At 44.7% G+C, this 20,068-nt stretch overlaps 1 protein-coding gene across 1 annotated transcript in view; it reads right to left on the reverse strand.

Annotated features, from left to right (window-relative positions):
* Positions 1-20,068, reverse strand: part of LOC144770662 (uncharacterized) — a 93,103-nt gene that overhangs the window by 10,782 nt on the left and 62,253 nt on the right. The window contains exons 6-7 of the mRNA XM_078655374.1: positions 15,426-15,482; positions 7,200-7,296 (exon numbers count right to left, since the gene is read on the reverse strand). Of these exons, the coding sequence (XP_078511500.1) occupies positions 7,200-7,296; positions 15,426-15,482 (154 nt within the window). The remainder of the gene's footprint in view (positions 1-7,199; positions 7,297-15,425; positions 15,483-20,068) is intronic.

Below are 20,068 nucleotides of genomic sequence, written 5' to 3' on the forward strand. Positions count from 1 at the left end.
ACCAAGAAGAGCAAACGAATTAGGTATAGGAATGACAGTGAATGGGAACAAAGGAAATTTACTAACTGTAATAGCTGGAACGTAATTTATATGGTCACATGCCCCTGCAGTTTAGAGAAAGTTGGAATGACATCACGACCAGCGAAAATCCACATTGGGAAACACAAAAGTACAAAAAGCACAACGAAAATGCCGACACACTTTCTGACTGGAGAACACACAGTGAATGACCTCCAATGGACAATCATACAACAAATACAATCTAAGAACGGCCTGTTGGAAAAAGAACAACGCTGGGTGTTCCGTCTGGGCACCAACGTAACAAGCCTCAATGATAACATACCATAGAGTAATTTCTCTTGAGTCAAGAATGGATATTGATTGCCACTGTTTACACTCATCTACCGAGTGTCAGTGTAAGGATCTTACAACCCTCGGGAAATCCGCATTTCTCAGACCAAGAGTGCTGGATTACCAACTGAGTCAATTATCTTTGGCCCAGTTGAAAAAGAGGAGGTTACAGGTTGTTATGGGTTTACCTAACTAAACCCTACAAATCTGGATTTCCGTACGCAGAGAAAGGGTTTACAATCTTTATTTTATTTTACTACCTTTTTTTAACAGAAGGTAATGGAGACTACAAAATATAGCCCCTCGCTGATTTACTGATTTACTACTTCTATCTCAATGGCTTTTTTTAAATCTGCAGCTACCAAAAAGAGCTACGTACAATATATATCCATGGCCCATGAATACACGAGAATCTTTTCCATTTTTTCCCAAATTTAAAAAAAATCATTTTAATAGCTTTGTAATATACATTTTCTTTCTCACACCGTGCTTAGTGCCCCCAGACTAATTATTGGACTTCTAACACGAGCGCAACCTATTACAGCGCTGTCCTATTTAATCCCAAGTGAGCGTTCTAGTTCAAAAAACGCACGGCGTCCCTCCACTTCCGAGTGAAGGAACACGGCACAACTTCCGGGACGATGGCAGTCCCCGCAACCCTCACAGTAGCGCAGGGATTGTAGCGCTCCTTGAACAACAAATACACGCCAATAATTAGTACAGAGCGGTCCTATTAAATCCTAAGTGAGCGCTCCAGTTCTAAAATGCACCGCGTCCCACCACTTCCGGGTGAAGGAACGCAATACAGCTTCCGGGGCGATGGCCATCCCCGCAACCCTCCCAGTAGCGCAGGGAAGGAAGCGCTCCGTGAGCACACGTACACGCCGATATTGGCGGGAACGATATGGGCAATTAAGTACAGTATACATAAACACTCCAGTTGGCATAACCACATTAAATGGAGCCGCGAGGGGGACGTTTATGCTAGGCAGCATCTTGGTATATGCGAGTACGGCATAGCCGCTTCACAGAGGCCAGTTCTGTTCCCATCGACTTTGGACACCGACCTAATGCAGCAATTCTAATTTTTATTTTTATTTTTATTTTTATTTACAGAGTGCAATGAGCACAGGGTCCCTTTCGTTCCAAGGCTCATGATGTCATTGGCTTCAAAACAACAAGTATGTGATCATTTTACTCTCTCTAGGCTGTTTACTCTGATTTCGGATTTCAAGAACTCGCTAGTCACTGCAGAAACTACCCTGGGACATTATTCTTTTAGTGTGTGTGTTTTCTGTTACGTGTGTGTACGTTTTGTATTTGTTCCCTTTTTTTACGGGACACTGCACTGGCACCGATAGTTTATAGTTTGCTCAATTTTTAAGTAAGGCATGTGTCACTTATACAGGTCAAGAATACTACATTTGGAATCTAACTTATACACCTGATTTTTTTCCCATATTGTGTTTCTTTTTCAAATTGAATCTAAGGAATTTCCTTTTTGCTAATAATATTGAGACCATTGTGTCCCATTTTTTGTAGCATTTACCATCTGTATACACAAAATACTGGTACAGTTGACATTGTCACACCATTCATGTGAGTAGGGTAAGGATCTGTGTACCCGTCCTGAAGAAGCACCAGCTTCGAAACACGTTGACACACGCAGAAGGTTTTGTACATTAATACAACACACCTCCACCTCACACCCTTTTTAATAATACCGGCACCAAGGCTTACTGAAATGTTTTACTCCTATGACGCTAGGTATTTTTTAACATTCAGTTATCACTCCTGACCCTACCTCTCACCATCTCTCTCACACCACACATAGAGATTACATCAGTGCTCCCGCGCATTTGTTGGAAGTTACACACCGCGTTCGGTAGAGAGATGCGAAGACCCCTATGATGAAGCATGACACCAAGAGCCCTTTTGGTGTGTGAGGGGTATTGAAGAAACACAATGTGCTCACCTCCAAAGTAGGAAACACACTTGACCCAAGATCAAACTTCATTAATTTCAAGCTATTAGAAATGTATCACTCGGTTTAATGGTAGTGCCTTTATTGAGACAAAGGTGAATGCCCAGCCGGCCCTATCAGAAGTTGATTTATCCCGTGGGTGACCTCAAGATCAAGCAGAGATCTCTGCAGAAGGTGTACAACCCACCGTGCTAAGTGGGCTTGGGCTCTGCAGGATTATACTCTGTGGCTAGACAACATCTCTACCAGATACATCGTTCCCGAAGGTAAGTAACTCATACATCTGATAGAGACATCTAGCTGCAGATTCCTTAACTTAGAATAGATACCATAGCCATACGCCAAAAGGGGAGGTGGTCTGCGATAGGACAACAGAAAGTGGCAGGCATGTGATCCATCAACAAGGTGACAGAGAAAGGGGGAAAACTGCAGCAGAACAGGCCGACAGCAAACCCAGCAGAAATCACAGGATAAAGATATCTGACAACACGCCACAATGGCGCCACACCGTACCAGTATAAAAATGTCAGGTAGAATGGTATGATCCGAGAGAGAGAGAGAGAGAGAGAGAGAGAGAGAGAGAGAGGGATCCGTCTCAACTAAATGGCGCACGAAAGTGCATTAACCCAAGCTTGGAATGAACTTGAAGAGATGCAACCAGCGCCTAACAGATCAGTTATAAAAGGAGGCCGAAAGTGCCGGAGGCGAAAGCCAAAAGGGAAGCCAGAACCTGAGCAATGCATTGGAGATAGCCAGCAGGACAAGAAACACGCCAAGCGCACACCCAACCCTAAAGGGTAAAGAGGGGCAAAAGCATCAACCCCATACTCGCTAAAAACAGGTAGAATATGCCACCAGCAAATGGCAATAGAGACCTTAAGTGGCTTACACAGGAACAGAAGAGTGCCCGACCGGGCAGCACGAAGCCAGAAGGAGGAACGACCTCCAAAATAGACTTGTCGACTGTAATTAATGACCACTGCCAGAAGAACTGTCCCACAGGCGTAGTTCTAACAAGAGTAGGCCACTTCGAAGGTAGAGGCCAAAAACGCCAAGTGAACTAATGGCGGAAAGATTCTTAAATCCAAGACTAGCACTCCAAAAGACACGGATAGTGTCGAACACCTAAAAGGGGCATATGACAATTGGAAAATCACCCCAGGAACTGGAAGCAAGGAGGACCCTATGGGAACTTGCAACCACCTAAAAAGGGCTCCCCCACAAATTGAGATATTGGTCCAAACTGCGCAGCCATGACAAGAAGAGGCAAGGTAGGAAGAGGAAACCAAGGCAACTGGCATGTAGACATAATGTATGTAGCCGTACCATACCCAGCACATTGAAGAGCTGGTAAGAGTCGTTTAAGAAGAAGAGACCATGAAACCTCTAAAAGAGATAGATAACCATGGCTAAAGCATATATCTCAAGGAAAAACATAGAACACTGTACAATGGACATACAATCGGTGCCTGGAGCCCACATTATCACTAGGCCTAGGTGAGTAAATCAAGGCTATATAATAGAGTACAAACCCCACATGGAGTATGTATACCCCGCACCAACGGGGGACGCCTCTTAGGGCAAAAAGCCAGGTCAAAAAGAATGCAGGAATGAACCGAACCCATGAACAGAGTTCCGGGCCTTAATGACATTACCGAGCTGAACTACGGGCTGAGAGCCACAAGCAGAGGACACAGCAACCTGTGAAACACAGCCACAAATGCCGACAGGCAACTGAAAGCAAAATACATCCAAGAGATGCTAATAAAAGGGTAAACACCCATGACCACATAAAAGGAAGATGTAAGGCTCACTGTTCACGTGAAACACAGAGCACATGTAAAGGCTCACTGCCTATGTCAAACACAGAATGCATATAACAGATACGAAAATGAAAAGTACCACAGAAGACAGGCCTAAAAGGACCTAAGTGGGAGGACGAAAGCCCGCCAGCAGCCTGTGAACCGCCGACTCGGCGTGAGACTCAAAGAGCAAAACCTCATCAATGGGTAAATCAACCAGACGTTCCCGGATATTTTCAGGGAAGACACTGTCTCTCAACCAAGCCTGACGCCTTAAGGCAACAGAACTCGCCATGGGTCGGCACAAAGAATCCGCAGTATCTAAGGCTGAACGGATTGTGAATTCGGCTATGTCGCGCCCATCCCGAATGGAGTGAAGAAGATCAGCGCGAGCACCGTCAGAGGTGGCAGTAAGCAAAGACTCTGCAGAGTCACACAGGGCAGAAGTTGCTCGAGCCAAAACACACACAGTTTGTAATGACCGAAGGGCTGCACTAGTGGATGCAAAGACGTTCCTACCCCAGGATTCAAGCCACCTGGACTCCCGAGAGGGAGGAAGCGTTAGAGGGGGCAGAGAAGGAAAGGCAGTCTGCAAGAAAAACTCTTTCACATCAGGGTGCACAAAAAGACAGACCGGATCATGTGGAGCTGGGTGATGACGGTGCAGAACTGAATGTGCCACTGGATTCCCTGAAGCAGGTCGAACCCAGGCACCCAAGAGGGCATCATAAAGGGATGCCTCAAAAGGCAAAAGCGGCTCCACATTGTCGGACCCACGATGGAGGTCCTCCAGTGAGGGATCTACCGACAAAGGGGTAGAAGGGGGTTTGCATATTAAAAATGCGGGTGGCCGAAGAGACCACTCTCAAAAAAGCCGCACCAGCCTCGGTAGCCCTCCGCGGAGGGGAAAACAGCTCATCAGTGGGGGAGGGTTGTAGGCTGACCCTCCCAATACACTGAAGGTGTGCCGAATGCCACACGGAAGGGATCCCCATGGAAGAATGAGGATCCTGACAGGGCTCCGGGGGAGGCGAACAGCCTGCCAGATCTGGGAGATCCTGAGGAGGCTCCACAAATTCCAAGGTGGGCACTGGTATTACTAGCTCTGGCGACGCCGGGTGGGAGAGTGGCACAGAACCCTCTCCAGAGGACTCCATAGAAGAATCCAGAACTCTGCGTCGACACCGCGTCGAAATGACACGTGTCGGCGCAAATTGTTCCTCGTCAGACGCCGACATCAGACGCCGACTCAGCAGATTTCGGTTTCAGACATTGGCAGGTTTCACAGTTCGTGGAGTCATGGTGCTAACCCAGACACCGCATACAAATAAGATGTGGTTCTGTTGCGGACCTCTGCCATGAACATGAATTACAAGTTTTGAAGCCCGAAGGTATCGCACACTGTTCCCGACGTGAAGCGTCGAAAATGATGCCTGAAAACAGGCCAGAGGAGCTCACTCCAGATCTGCGTTGCACGCGGAATAAAGGAAACTGACGTCAGCGTGCCGGAAGGGACTTATATGACCTCGCTGATGTCATGTACGAGGACAATGTCAGGGCGGGGTCTTATGGCGCCGTCCCCCAGCGCTTAGAGGTGCTGCTGCAAAAAAATTCCAGATCCAGTCTCACGTCTGGGGATATTCCAAGTTTAGGAATCTGCGGCTAGATGTCTCTATCAGATATTTTTGTTCAACATGTGTATGACATTTTGGTTTATACTAGTAAATTGAGCGATTGCACTGCTCCTATAATATTAAGGACCGAGGCAGCTAACATTGCAGATCAAGCTCCAATTAATAGTTGTTCCTGTTTCCTGCCTGGCATCAGCAATATTGTCTACCAAGGTTTCACGATTCTGTAAACTATTGATTTTCGATGTTGTAATAATTGTTTTTAAAAACTCAATATATACATATCTCTAAACAACAGGACTAGACTCCTCGAGTTCTGGCTACTGGTATTAAAGTTAAAAACATATACACAGTGTTTTGCTAATGACCTGTGTGTTGCCACTCCCCCCACTCAGCATCTCCTCCTTGCAATACTCACTAGTTGTCCTGTCGGGATATTAAGGTGACCACCAGGCGCTAGTGGGATTGGGGGCATTCAAGGGATCACAACTGGAAGAAGTCGTATCCAGGAAATGGTATATGGTTTACACCACTTTAAAATGATGCACAGGGGTTCTGTGTCTCTAAGGAATGGTCTATTTAGTAGTGAACCACGCCTCTTCCAACCACCCCTCACTGGCTTGGAGCCTGTTAAAGTCTTCTCTTCAAAGCATGCAGATGCAAATAGCAATGTGTGAAAATGCCCCTGACTTCATTGACTTTCTAAGGCATGGGCAAATTAAATTTATTTTTAATGTGGGTGATGTGTGACAGTCTAGTACAGACATTTTGCAGAGAAATGTTGTGCTTATGTTTCATGCAACATCCATAAAAAAGGTTTCTTCAAAACGGGACCTCACCTATGAGCAATGGGAGGGGGTCACAGAACATTATTTGAAGTAGTGTTAGTGAGCTGCTGCTGTGTTACAATGTTGAAAACACATATCACTATCCCCGAATATTAGATGTAAACACATTTAGAATTTAGACAAGGGTGTCTGTGCACTTTTAGTGAACTGGCCACAGAGGGCTTGAAAGAGCTTAAATTAGATCAAAAATTCAAAGGTGTTCGGAACAGGGGCCTCCAATGCATGTTTGGCTCAGGGCCCCCAAAATCCTTAAGATGTCCCTAGCCTCCAGGGTTACCTTTGCTTGTCTTGACTACACGGATTGTCATGCATACAGCCGAACGGAGTAAACAAAAAAAAATTATATTGCTCGCGGCATCGACAAATGGCGATGCAGTGCGCGCAATGTAATTTGTTTTATTTATTTATGTATTTACTTAACTCCATTTGGCCGTATGCCGGAGTTTACTACCGCTCACCCTGCCCCTCCCCTGCCACACCAGCCCGCAGCACTCCCTTGAGGAGTCGCTACTGTTACTTGACATGCCAGTCACTCCATTTCCGCGCTCTGATTTCACCTTTTCCTTTGTTTGCCAACCCTTACCTCCTGTGGCACCACCAAATGATGCCAACAGCTACTAGAACTGCCAGAGCTGCGATGACACAGACAGCAATGACACCGGGGTTCACAGTAGGCGCATCTGTAGGAAAGAAAGAAAGAAAGCAGGAAACACTTTCAAAACTGGTTCTGTTTCACAGCACAGCATACAGAAATAATAGCATTGAATGAGGAATTCAGGATAGTTTAAAGCGTGAGAAAATGCCCTATTTTCTTAAAGGCATAGGCGCAAATATTAGGCATTTTGAAAATTCGAGCAACAAAGAATGCGTACAAAACTAGTGTCTGTAAAAGAGTTAGGACGGCCTAGCAGTGGCTTCATAACAGACACAACCAGCCCTTGTGCGCCCCTGCTTCGTGCAAAAGCACTCAGAGAACTCTTCATGCCACCAGGCTGCTCCTGTTTCTGGCATCTTGCTAGCAGTGCTTAACTTGTAAAATATGAAGTGCAGGTGCTCACAGTGTTTAACGAGGCCACACCCACTTCCCAAGCTCCGCCTACTGGTGCGCACCAAAGCAAGCACACTAGCAGCATGCACAAAATCTGAACCTACAGCTGCACAAGCCTCGCTCGAGGCTGGGGCTTTTTAATGGCCTGTGCACAGGGCTGGCTGTGCATGGGAGAAAAATTCAATAGACCCGGCCCTGAGAAATAGGTGCCGGTGCTTAGCACCTGATAGCACCTGCACAAATTAAGCATTGCTTGCTGGAGTACAAGCATTTACTTCAGAAGAGTGGCCAGAAGGAACACAGAAAGATTAAATAAAACTGAACAAAAGATGAAAAGACATATTCAAGAAGCAGAATGGCTGGTGCTGGTTTCGGCCAGTGGTGCTTACTCATCCGTTTTAGGATATATATTAAATGCCTCAATGTAAATTAAAAATAATATCTCAGCCACAGGGGAACATTGTAGTTGGGGAATCTGCTGTGTCATATCCATATCTGAAACTTCAACTGCTAACCCTTTTATCCCACAACTTCACCATGGCCCTATTATGTATAGGGCACACTTTCCCTGCTTTCACCCAGTGCACCTTAACACAGGCATGTCTGGCGCAAAAAGGGGAAGTGTGCCCTATTACATAGAATATGCAGCCCCCAGGGCAAATGTGAACTCACGCTACCCAGTGGGCACCGCATTCAGGTGAAAAACATAGCAGCCGCTCCGTGTTTCACTGTGCAGGAGGCAACCCACCTGCACTTTAACAGTGGATTAGAGATCCCCTTCCAGGCGAGTGCGATGACTGACTTCACCCGCCTGCAAGGGGATGTCTAAGGGGTCCATAGGACCCCCCTTTTCCCCTCCAGAGGGCTGCTATCAGGGGTACAGTAAAAGGCACAACCTTTTAGGTCAGTGCGCCCCTGACAGCTTCATTGCCTTTGCGCCCGCATCTATAATTCGGTGTGTGAGCAGAGGCTAAGGGATCCCCTCATTTGCATGGGCCACACTGCCAAGCAAATGAAAGAACGCCTTCTTGAGGAAGCGCTGGCGCTCTATGGGGGCCAGCACTTTCAGTATTACAGAAGGGCCCGCAAAAGTGTCTGCGGCTTCTTCTGTAATACCAAAGTGCCCCAGGGGGCGTAGAGCGGGCGCAAATGGCCCCATATGTGGTGCTAAGCTGGATGGCAAGTACTGGGAGTGGAGACAAAAGGTACAAGATGTCTAGGAACTAAGGGCCAGATTTACTAAGGACTTAAGTTGTCCTTGCGCGAGGCAACACAAGTGCTAAATGGAATGGAGAGCATATATACTAATAGTTCATGCAACGCAGCAAAGTAAGTAGCTGCACTGCACTGTGAGAGGATTGAACAGCACCATTTATACCAAAATATGCCGATGTTTAACTCCCACAATGTAGTGGCGCACTTGTGGCTGCCTAGCGCTGGCGCAGGCACCATTGCGCAATGGTCAAAGGATTCCTGCATTACGGACACAATTGTTTTTGTGCAAGAAGGGCTACTCTCCAGCGCAAAAACAATCCTTCAAGGCATATTCTTCTTTCTATGTATGCTGCAAAATTCAGCACACTTGAAAACAGGAATTAACAAGAAAACAGGTCTTGGTAAGACAATTGGTATAGATCCTAAATGGTGTATTAAAAACTTCTGATTTAGCGTACGTTTACCTGTTCAAAGTGTGTATGTGTTTATGGGCCCAGGTGAGTATGGTAAAACGAGCAGGTGAGCCCGCGCTCTAGCAGAAAATGTACTCCATCAGCAAGGTCAAACCAAAGTATCCAAGCTGAAGGAATTGCATTAGTGTTGTACACTTTCTACCTCATTTCCAAGTTGGAGGAACTAGCACAGCTTGCAACCTTTTTAAGCACTTTATTAATGGGCACATATACATAGAAAAACATCTTCAGAGTTGGTTTCCAACTATATGAGAAATTTGACACACCTGGCACAGAGAGTAGCAGGAGCGATGATGGCTTGTGGTGGCCAACCCTCTCCCATCCACTAAAGCTTCTATTTCCATTCCTGGCCTCACCTACTCAGCCCTCACGGACAAGATGACATGGTGCGGGCAAATCTTATGTGCCAGCAAGTAGTGACAAATGACAGCATGCTAGTTGATGGAAAGGAACACCAACTGACCGCTAGCAGCTGCCTGTGAATAGGAGAGTGAAAGCCAGCAGCTGGCCGGGGACCAGAGATGGCGAGGCAAAGTTCAACAGCTACTAATAGAGGAGGTTGATAATTGGCGTGAAACCACCAGTATGCATGCGGCCTACCACATAGAGGCCACAGTGATCTGGACAGCCAGTCCCTGGGAGTCCTTCTGCCCTCTCAGCCACATAGGTCATTAGAGGGCCACCAGGGATGAGTCACAAAGCTGAGCTTGCACCGACAGTCTGTTTATAGGAAGACTTGAGCACTTCATACATCCAGATCATTTTCTGCCAATATTCGATGTATTACATTTTGTTAACTCTCATTGCTAACTTCACTGATTAGTCCAGTCATTAGATCACTGTTGACCTGCCTGTTGGACAGGGCAGTCTTCCCCGAGGTATGATAAGAAAACGTGAGAGCCTCTGCCAGCCCCGGCTGCCTCTGTATTTTTTACTCAAATGTAGAGCAAAGACCATACAGAACATCTGTGGCATCTGTGTGAGATGATCTCATTTGCTCCTTTTGCCGCCACTCAGGGGGAGGGGAACTACCAGTGCAAAACAACCTCTCTCCCCACTACTTCAATCAGGACAACTGAGCCGTATTAACCCAGCACCTTGTCCACCCTAACAATCTGGGCTATTTAGCGGCTCAAGGCCACCAACTAAACAATTGCTATTTATTTATGGAAGCGGGAAACAAAGATGCCATTGATGGCGGGAATCAAGCAGCACAATCTCTTTCAAGGAATGTCTACTCTAAGGGAATAAAGTGCTGAGTTTCTACAACATAACTATGCACTCAGCTGTGCACCAATAATATCCCTCCATCAATCTATTGTCAAAAGTACATATGAAAGGGTAAGTGTGTGATTTAGGTACATTTCAGGTAACTCTTGGGAGTATAATGTCTACACTTGATACATTTTAAACAACTCACTTGGTTCATATATGTGAGCAACTAAAAACAAAATATGTATTGATGATTTAGTAAAGAACAGACACAAAAATACATAACTGTTCATTTACAAAGGTATATTTAATCTCTGTGAGCCTATCTGCTCGCAAACTCTCCATCTCCTTTGTGTGCTGTTTGGTCGGTTTTGGTAGTCACTGAAAATCAGGAACAGAAAGACAAAGTTTCAACTTAGATTCATCACAAAATATTAACACCTTTGGGCATAGAATGACAATCATGGGAAAAGCTCCTAAATGGCAGACTGGGAGGAATGACTTAGATATGTATTTGAGCAGATATACGATAGCAGTAAAAAGTGCCACTGACCTTCCTCAACGCATCTTCTTTACAGCATCCTCTTAAATTCGACTGCCTGACTTCATTTTTATAGCGAATTAAAATAACCATATCTCCTTTAGGCACTGTCTCCTACACAACGTGACCAGCAGAAGTTTAAGAGGAGTTGCTTTTAAAGACTAAAGAAAATAACGTGAATTAAAATGGAAAGGTATAAACCATTCCTCGTATTAGAATTCTGATTGGAGTTTTTGCCACCTGGGCAATCAACATACATTGAAGGGAGACAAGGGAAAATGGCCAACCACATCTAAACATTTTTGCTAGCTAGATTATAAACGCCATGTGAAAACTAAGGTGGCAGGTAGGTTAAAGAAGTAAACAGGGATAGGAAAGCATCTGGTATGTGAACATAGAGACCATTACAGTAATTTAACCTCATTGTGGTTTTGTCTACCAAGGCCAGATTATGATAGTCAGGCTAAATTTACTAAGGAAATCTATCAAAAACTCCCTATTTTTTTTAATGTTTTCTAAACTTTTGCTTGATTAGTTATCTATTTACGAAAATGGGGGAGGTGTTCTGATGCACATCTCAAAGATTTGAAAGCTGTTCGCAACCAATATGACCTTTGCTATCGGTCGTTTGGTGTTTCAGTTGGATGAAGTTGGATGCCACTAGCACAGGAACAATATGGGTCACTCAAAGCCCATAAAAGCGGCAATCTGGCAATTAAAAATGATGGGAGAAAAGTGTCAAGAGGAAGCACTGGATGAATTGAAGGCTTTCTACACACTACGGTGACTATCCGTTTCTCAAGAACTCATAAAGCCATCTCATCAGAGGATGAAGCCAGAGTCCTAATGGAAGCGACAATGTGAGCATGTTCTCTCCAACTATCCACAGGTCTGTCCAAGGATGGGCAGACTTAGTAATTATGGTGAACATAAGGGGCAATATAGCAGCACTGTGTTTTGGTGAAAGATTGGAGTAAGCGGTGCAAGTACATTTAGGACAGTAACAACATCAATGACATCTAGTCCAGGATTCTCAGGAAGGCAATCAGGTACTAAAGAATCATCTCAGTGCAGGATACAGACAACACGAAGAGGAATTCACATCAAACTTACAATAATAAGCCTTGGCAAAGGCAATACAATGTAATACAAGATTTAAAACAACAATTAGGGAAACAGTAGACATTTGTTTCACATGTTAAAATACCTTTAAGATCACTTTTTAGAACTGCTATGTTTTCCAAACCAGTGGGCCTGATCACATTTCTTTCTGAAAGCTGGTAAATTTACCTTGTAAAACCACTTATTGCTTTAGGCCGGATGTTTCCTCAATTTGTCTTCACTTAGTTAGACAATACTTTACTTTAGTGTATTATACTGGAGAAAACCCTTTTCTCTATGACATTTTGTTATGGAGGGCCTACTATTGTGGGGGGACACATGAGTTGACATATTTGCTGTAGTAGTCGGGATAGCAATGAAACAATCAGAGTTGCTGAGTGGGGGTTGTGGGTACTTAAAAATTAGCGATCAGTGGCGTAATTAGCATGTCATTAGCCCTAACACATACATGGAATATGTCCCACCATGCACTTCATTTGGATATTAAGAGACAGTCAGAATGGGGTATAGACGGCCCTTACAACCTTGGGTCCTGATAGCAATACAGTCGTGCACTACTGATATCTAAGCCCCTGGTAGCGGCAAGTGGGCTCGCTTTGGGAGCAGCAACCGAAGAACACAGAGAAGTGATGTGACCAAAGTGAGACAAGTTTTAATGATTAAAATGGTAGCACTAAGACAGGGAATGAAATGATTGGTCTGGCCCTGGTAAATGCACTGTGAGATGGCCATGTTATCAAGGGTGGAGACAAGCTGCTTAACCAATAGTGTAAAATGCCCAGCGATCAGCAGCGCCTCATAAAATGCAGACCCTACTAAAAGGAAAGAGCAGACATCTAAAGGCCCCTCAAATTTACCCACGTGACACGTGAAAGGAGGGTTGATATTATGAAACTGCTGTCAATTAAACCACTGTAAAAATAAGATGTTTGAGGAATACAAATCAGGAGGAAAGTAATAAGACGTACTGCAAAATAGGTTTCACTATCGAAAACACAATCAATATTGTCTTTTTCTAGAAGGCCAGAGGTTTCTATCGCACGTATCAAAGAAGATGATGTATCTCAGTGCCCATTAAAGAGCAGAAGTGGGAAGAGGCAGAATAGCTACAGCAAGTCTCCTGGAGGTCCAGACCAGGTGTGGACTGATGACCAGAAATCACCTCAATAGGACAACAGAGGCTATTATTGCATTAGAGTGGTCAAGTGGTATTTAGCAAAGGCAGTTAATTATTTGAATATTTGAATTTAGAAGTGAGTTTCATGACAACCAGAGTGAAGTTAAAACACTGTAAAGTGAGTTTTTTGGGAGAACCGAAGTGGTGAATAAAAATGGTTGAGTAGCCCTTCGTACACGGATGACCCCTGTAAATCCATTTGATAAAGATTTTGTATTCCAGATGTCCAACTCTTCTATAAATGGGAATGGTGGGTAGAGTGCTCGGTGATTACAACCTCATGTCTAAGCATGCGTTTTGAGTAACCTGATTCCATATCTTGTTTGTATATGCCTTTTGGGGTTTGTGATTGGGTGATGCATTGACTATAGGAATGTATTGGACTTAGTGAATTCTGTGTATCTGTTGATTTGTTTCATGTGTTCAAAATCAATCAAATTTGAATTTAAAAAAAGCATTAGGCCTCCCACTAGGTGAAGCCAGGGATGTGATGATGCCTGCAGCAACGATTCATGGATTTGACTTATTAGTTGCAAATATTTTATTAAGGAATAGTTAAGAGCAGGCAGGCACATGCCAAGATACATGAAGAAGCAAGCTCGGGGCATATCCTTGGATCTGCAGACTAGTATTGATGGCCAGTCTGTGATTGACCACACTTATTTTATAAATGAAAAACGTAGGTTCCGGCATCCCTTGGGGGTGAATAGCATGCAGGAGAAGTCTCGTAATACTTCCTCCTCCGAGGATATAACACCACCTTTAAAGCTTCCTGGGGTTTATTACATCCTCTAATTTTCTCCTTATTCAAAGATAGCCTGGGAGTGTTGGAGTGCTGACCCCTCCTTCATCTGTTAGCTTATCTGGTGAGAACAATGTTATTTAAGAAGTAAGAAGTTTTTCAAGTCTGTGGCAGATTCTTTGGTGAAGAAGGCTGATGCTCTTTAGGAAACTTACTCAAGAAGATCACAGATAGTGCCCTGTTGAGCAGAATGAAAGACTAAGAATAGATGCCCCTTTGCTACGAAGAGCTTAACAGGAGACTCCATTGAGCTGGGTGTGAGTGGTTTTGGAAGGTGTGCTCCTTTTGTTCCTTGCTATAGTTTTTGGTGTAAGGCTTGATGATTAACCAGAATGAGTGGATCTTATAATACAATGCTGGGGTATTTCCTTAACAGTACCTAGAAAAGCCCTAACGGTTGGAGACATTACCTGCTCATTGAAACAATATGCAGAATTTTAAAAATAGGAATGGAAGGTATGGGAGTATTAGTACTGTGCCTCACGGGAACAGTCCAGCCCGAAATGCCAAGCCAGGTCTTCCCTGGACCGGAAACAAGCATCCTGGGATCAGTTTCTTGCTAATCAGCCGTTATCAGCCAGGCTAGCTTGAATCTAGTGGCAAAGTGAGCAAGGGACCCACATTTGGGCATACCCTGCCAACTTAGGGCAAACAAAGCAAATCCAAAGGAGATGATGGACGGAGTGTTGACCATTGCAAGCACTCACTCCCAGTCAAACGATCTGGGTTTAATCCATCATCATTCTTTAGCTCACTCCGCCACCCTAGTTCAGTTATGGCCATATGCAAACCAGTCTGATCCTGTGCCTCATGAGAACAGTCCAGCCCAAACTGCCAACTTTGCCATTATCCCCTTTGGTTTTGCTTTGTTTGCCCTAAGTTGGCAGGGTATGCCCAGACGTGGGTCCCTTTCTGACTTTGCCACTGGATTCAAGCTAGCCTGGCTGATGAAGGCTGACTAGCCAGAAACTGGTCCCAGGATACTTGTTTCCGGTCCAGAGAAGATATGGCTTGGCAGTTTGGGCTGGAATGTTCCTATGAGCCACAGGGTCAGACTGATTTGCATATGGCCATGTCTGAACTGGGGTGTTGTAGTGAGCTAAAGAATTATGATGGATTAAACCCAGATCAGTTGACTGTTGGTGTGTGCTAGCAATGTTCAACACTCCGTCCATCATCCCCTTTGGTTATATAAATAGTTAAACATAAATGTGCTTACTGTGATGAGGATCTCTTCTGCTTGGTTGCACTGTAGTGGTAGAATGTTCCTTGCAGCCTACAGTTGAGGGAGAAAAAGGATTGTCAATGATGCATGTTTTAAGCAATCTTATTCCTATTAAAGATATATTGCAAGTACCAGAAAAAGTTATTGGACCCATATAACTCTCAAACCTTGGAAATGGATTCACCCGGATTGCAGTTCTAGTACTTCTGTGCCAATGCTGACCTCTAGCCATCGACCATGGTGAGAAAATAATTTTAAAGATACCAAGTTAGAATTTCAGCACCTTGCTCAGTTTCTTCACCATACCCAATATTATGTGCATCTCTCAGAAGCTACATTTCCTATTCAGTTCAGTTGACAGAACTGTTCAATTTAAGATGCTTGCTATTATTCATGGCTGCCTAAAAGAATGTGAGGCAGCCCCTTCCTGGTATTGTGGCATTTTGTATATTTTCAGCAACCAGCTATGTCTGTTTTTCAGAAATTAAATCACTTTGTTCAAGTTTAGGGCTCAGATTTTCTGAACTTTGACGCAACACAGCGAACCAAGGGGCATATTACCAAGCAATAGCGATAATTATCGCTACTGCTTGGTTAGAGACAAATATTTACCGCTGAGCTGCGGCGATTTTTATCGCAAATAAACCTTGGTATTACCAAGGTTTATCGCAAATGCGATAAAAATCGGCCGCAATGCATGAATATCGCTGAAGTCAGCGATATTCATGCATTACCGAGATAATGCTCTTAGCCATGTTATCCACCTACCATTGGATAACATGGCTAAGAACTGCTCAGGGCAGGTGTTAGCTTTTGGAGATATTCGCGCTTAGCGCGAATATCTCCATAAGTTGGTAATAGGAGATAGCGATGTTAGCGACTGTTTCCAGTCGCTAACATCTTGGCATGCCCACTTTGCATGTCATTAGTGATAAATATCACTGACATGCAAAGTGGGGCCCAAGATGGTCGCTATCTCCTACTAGCTGTCGCTAACTGGTGATAGCGACAGCTAGGTAATAGGGAGATAATTTTATCTCCGCTTTCTTGGCTTTTAAAGCCAAAAAAGCGGAGATAAACCCCCTTGATAATATGCCCCCAAGGACGTTGCTGCCCTGCGTTGTATCAAAAGGGAAGAACAGAAATTCACCATATCTACTAAGATAGTGTTGGTGCACTTTTGGCTGTCTAGCCCCATTGCAGGGACCCTTGTGTCACAGCACATGTGAGCCTATGTTAAGTTCAAGATAGTTTTTCTGTAGGAAATTGTTACTTCCTGCTCAAATATCCTTTGAGGCTTTTTCCTCTTTGTATGTGTTCAGCAAAATGCAGCACACATGCAAATAAGAAGTACCCGGAGCAATAACGATATTTGTCTTTTTTATGCCAGCTACGCATATGTGTAACATTTTGGTTTAAACCATGGTTTACAAATCTTTGTAAATATGGGATTCCGTCAAAAAACATGGGTGGATGGCCAGGAATGCCCTTGCTCCACCCATGTAACAACTAAATGATGCTAGGAAATGGAAGGTGGTGCTATGTGATTCCATTAATTACTTTTGTTTTTTTCTAAACCACGCAAATCGGACAATGCGTTGCTTTGCAAATCAAAAAATAGATTCTGTGTCAGGGCTGTACATAAAAAAGTGACCCAACCCTGATGGTAAATCTTCGCAAATCTGGGCTTAAATGTTTTTCCCTAGATTCTGTGTTTTTGATTGAGATCCATATTGCTACGGTTTAAAATATTTGTTATGTTGCACTTTTTCTACATAGTGCAGATCTGGAAATTACCAGGCCCCTTAGAATTCTTACTTACAAAACGTATGTCTCTGCTTAAATCCAATAATTTTTTTTTTTTACTACTATAGTATGAAGTGGCAGTGGAGCACTGTATCAATGGCCAATAATACAATTAAATAATGTTTCCAACAAGGAGAGGAGCTGCAGAGTATTAAGAGGTGAAGGAGACTTTCTTTGACATTGAAAAACAATGATTTCTCCAGCTGTAGGTCTCTACCTATATCCTGACGTTAAGAGTTAGGTGATGCTCATGAATAAGGGTTATGGTTAGGATCCTGCGAGTGTTGGTGGAAAAGGTCTGTTCACTGTTTAGTTTCTGTTTCACATTGCTTGATCTCTATTCTGGAGCTGTCCTGGCTGATGGGGATGCCAAGAGCCAAATGAGGTAGCAAGCTTGTCAGCCAGATAGTAGGTGGTGTTGATCATGATGACTTTGTTGATATTGTGGGATTGCCCATGGAGGGTCATCCATGGGGCACTCTGTTAGCTACAGAGCATGGTCAACATTTTGTGAAGGACTAAAAACTATATATTTTATGTCTCAAACACAACAGGGATAGCACTGCACATAAAATCAGGTGGAAAAATTATGTTAAATATAATTAATAATTCATAAGGGCCGGCTAACTATACACTAGGTTATAAAGTTTCCATTTATTTTAACACGATTGGCTCCAATTCTAATGGTAGGTGTGACTGCACTAATAATATGAGGTGCTCGTAGTGCGTAGTCACTGAAGAAATTGGTTTAGTGAACGACACACAAACTATCAATAACTAGGAAACTGCCAAACAACTGAGCATTTTTGACCGCCGGCGCGACGAAGGCACGTGGACCACACCCAGCGCCACAGGTTCTGGCCCTTGAACCATCCACCACTACGATGCAAGCAATCTCCATGCCTTCAACATCGGACGCCCACCACCTGCTGCCGGCTGTCTCTAAATGACACCCAGGGCCTTTTTTCCTGCTGAAACTGCTGTTTTACCCACTGCACAATGGCACCAAACACTGCCCGACTGACAAATACCGGACCCAACTGCCTCAGCTGTATCTTGCTTAACACATGCTCCCTCCACAAACACAGCAAACACAAGGAGATGATGGACGGAGTGCTGGAACTTTTCAGATACTCACCCCCAGTCACAGATCTGGGTTCAATCCATCATCGTTCTTTAGCTCACTTCTCCACCCCAGTTCAGATCCAGCTATATGCAAATCAGTCTTGACCCTGTGCCTCATGGGTACAGTCCTGCCCGAACTGCCACGCCAGGTCTTCCCTGGACAGGAAACAAGCATCCTGGGACCAGTTTCGGGGTAACACCCCTCATCAACCAAGCTAGATTGAATCCACAAACATAGCATGAAAATCTCATCTATCCAGACTTCGCCTTCCCCACGGAAACCTGGATGAACTCCACCTCTGCCCCGGACATCGCCACCACCATCCCAGATGGCTTCAAGATCATTCACTGCATCAACAAGCACCCTCCGCCTCACCACACAAACAAACAAACACTGAACCAACATGAAGCACCTCCACTTCTAGGTCCAGATGATCCGGAACACCACCCTCATCTACAAAACCCCCAGACTCAGTCCAACCTTCAGCAACTCCATCATTGACTTCACTACACTCCACGCTCTTGCCTCCACAGATTACATCCTACTTGGCGACCTCAACATTCACCTGAACAGCCTCGCCACCATTGGACTCAAACAATGGGTCACCTCACCAACCCACTCAGCAGGACACACGCTAGTCCCCATCTTCTCCACTAGCGACAACATCACCTTCAGCCACACCTGCGATCTCCTTTGTACCAACCATCACTGCGTCCACTTCTTTCACCAAACCCACTGTACATTACCACACCCACCGCTAACCTCTCAGAAGCTGGAACAAGGTCACCGCAGAACAGCTCACCACCTCCCTCAGTAAATCCCCACCACTGACATCCACGGACGCTAATACCTTAGCATACAACCTCCATCAATAGACCTCCAAATGCGCTGAAACACTGGCTCCCCTCAAGGAAGCCCCAGTCAAGCAACAATCTAAAAAAGCTAGCTGGTTATCTCCCTGTCCTTCATGAGTCCAGAAACACCTGTCAATGGCTCGAAAAGAGATGGAGGAGCTGTCACTGCACTCCACCTCCTCATTAGAACAACTAAGAAAGTGGCCCTACAGGAAAGGATCAACGCCAATGCACTCAATAGCAACAAACTTTGTTTTGTGCAAAGAATTCTCCAAACCCAGCACAGACAGCAGACATTCCACCCACCCAAAATCTCTGCAACAACCTGGGCAACTTCTTCCACAGCAAGATTAAGGAGATCTATTACATCTTCAACAGCCTCAATACCCAAAACCCTCTAACCCCACCTGCAACCACCGCACCCAATGACACCGGACCCAAGCAGACCCTGCTCAGCTGGTCTCCTCTCACCGCTGATGACACCCTCAAGATCATGAAGAGCATTCTTCTGATCCCTGCCCGCACCACATCTTCAACATAGCTGGCACCTTCATCACCCCCTACTCTGCTGCACCATCATATGTTCCATCAACGCTGCCACCTTCCTGGAAGACTAGAATCACACAGAGATCAACCCCTTGCTGAAAAAAAACCCTGCCGACCAAAAGGACCCCAAAAACTTCAGACCCATCTCTCTGCTCCCTTTCCCAGCCAAGGTCATCGGATGCCCAAATTTCTGAGTTCATCAAAGCACCCCACATCCTGGATCTCTCCCAATCCTACTTCCACATAACGGAGACCACACTCCTCGCCGCCACAGACTACATCCACACCCTCCTCAACTGTGGCAA

This window comes from Lissotriton helveticus, chromosome 7 (genome assembly GCF_964261635.1).
Source record: "Lissotriton helveticus chromosome 7, aLisHel1.1, whole genome shotgun sequence".
Classification (NCBI taxonomy): domain Eukaryota; kingdom Metazoa; phylum Chordata; class Amphibia; order Caudata; family Salamandridae; genus Lissotriton; species Lissotriton helveticus.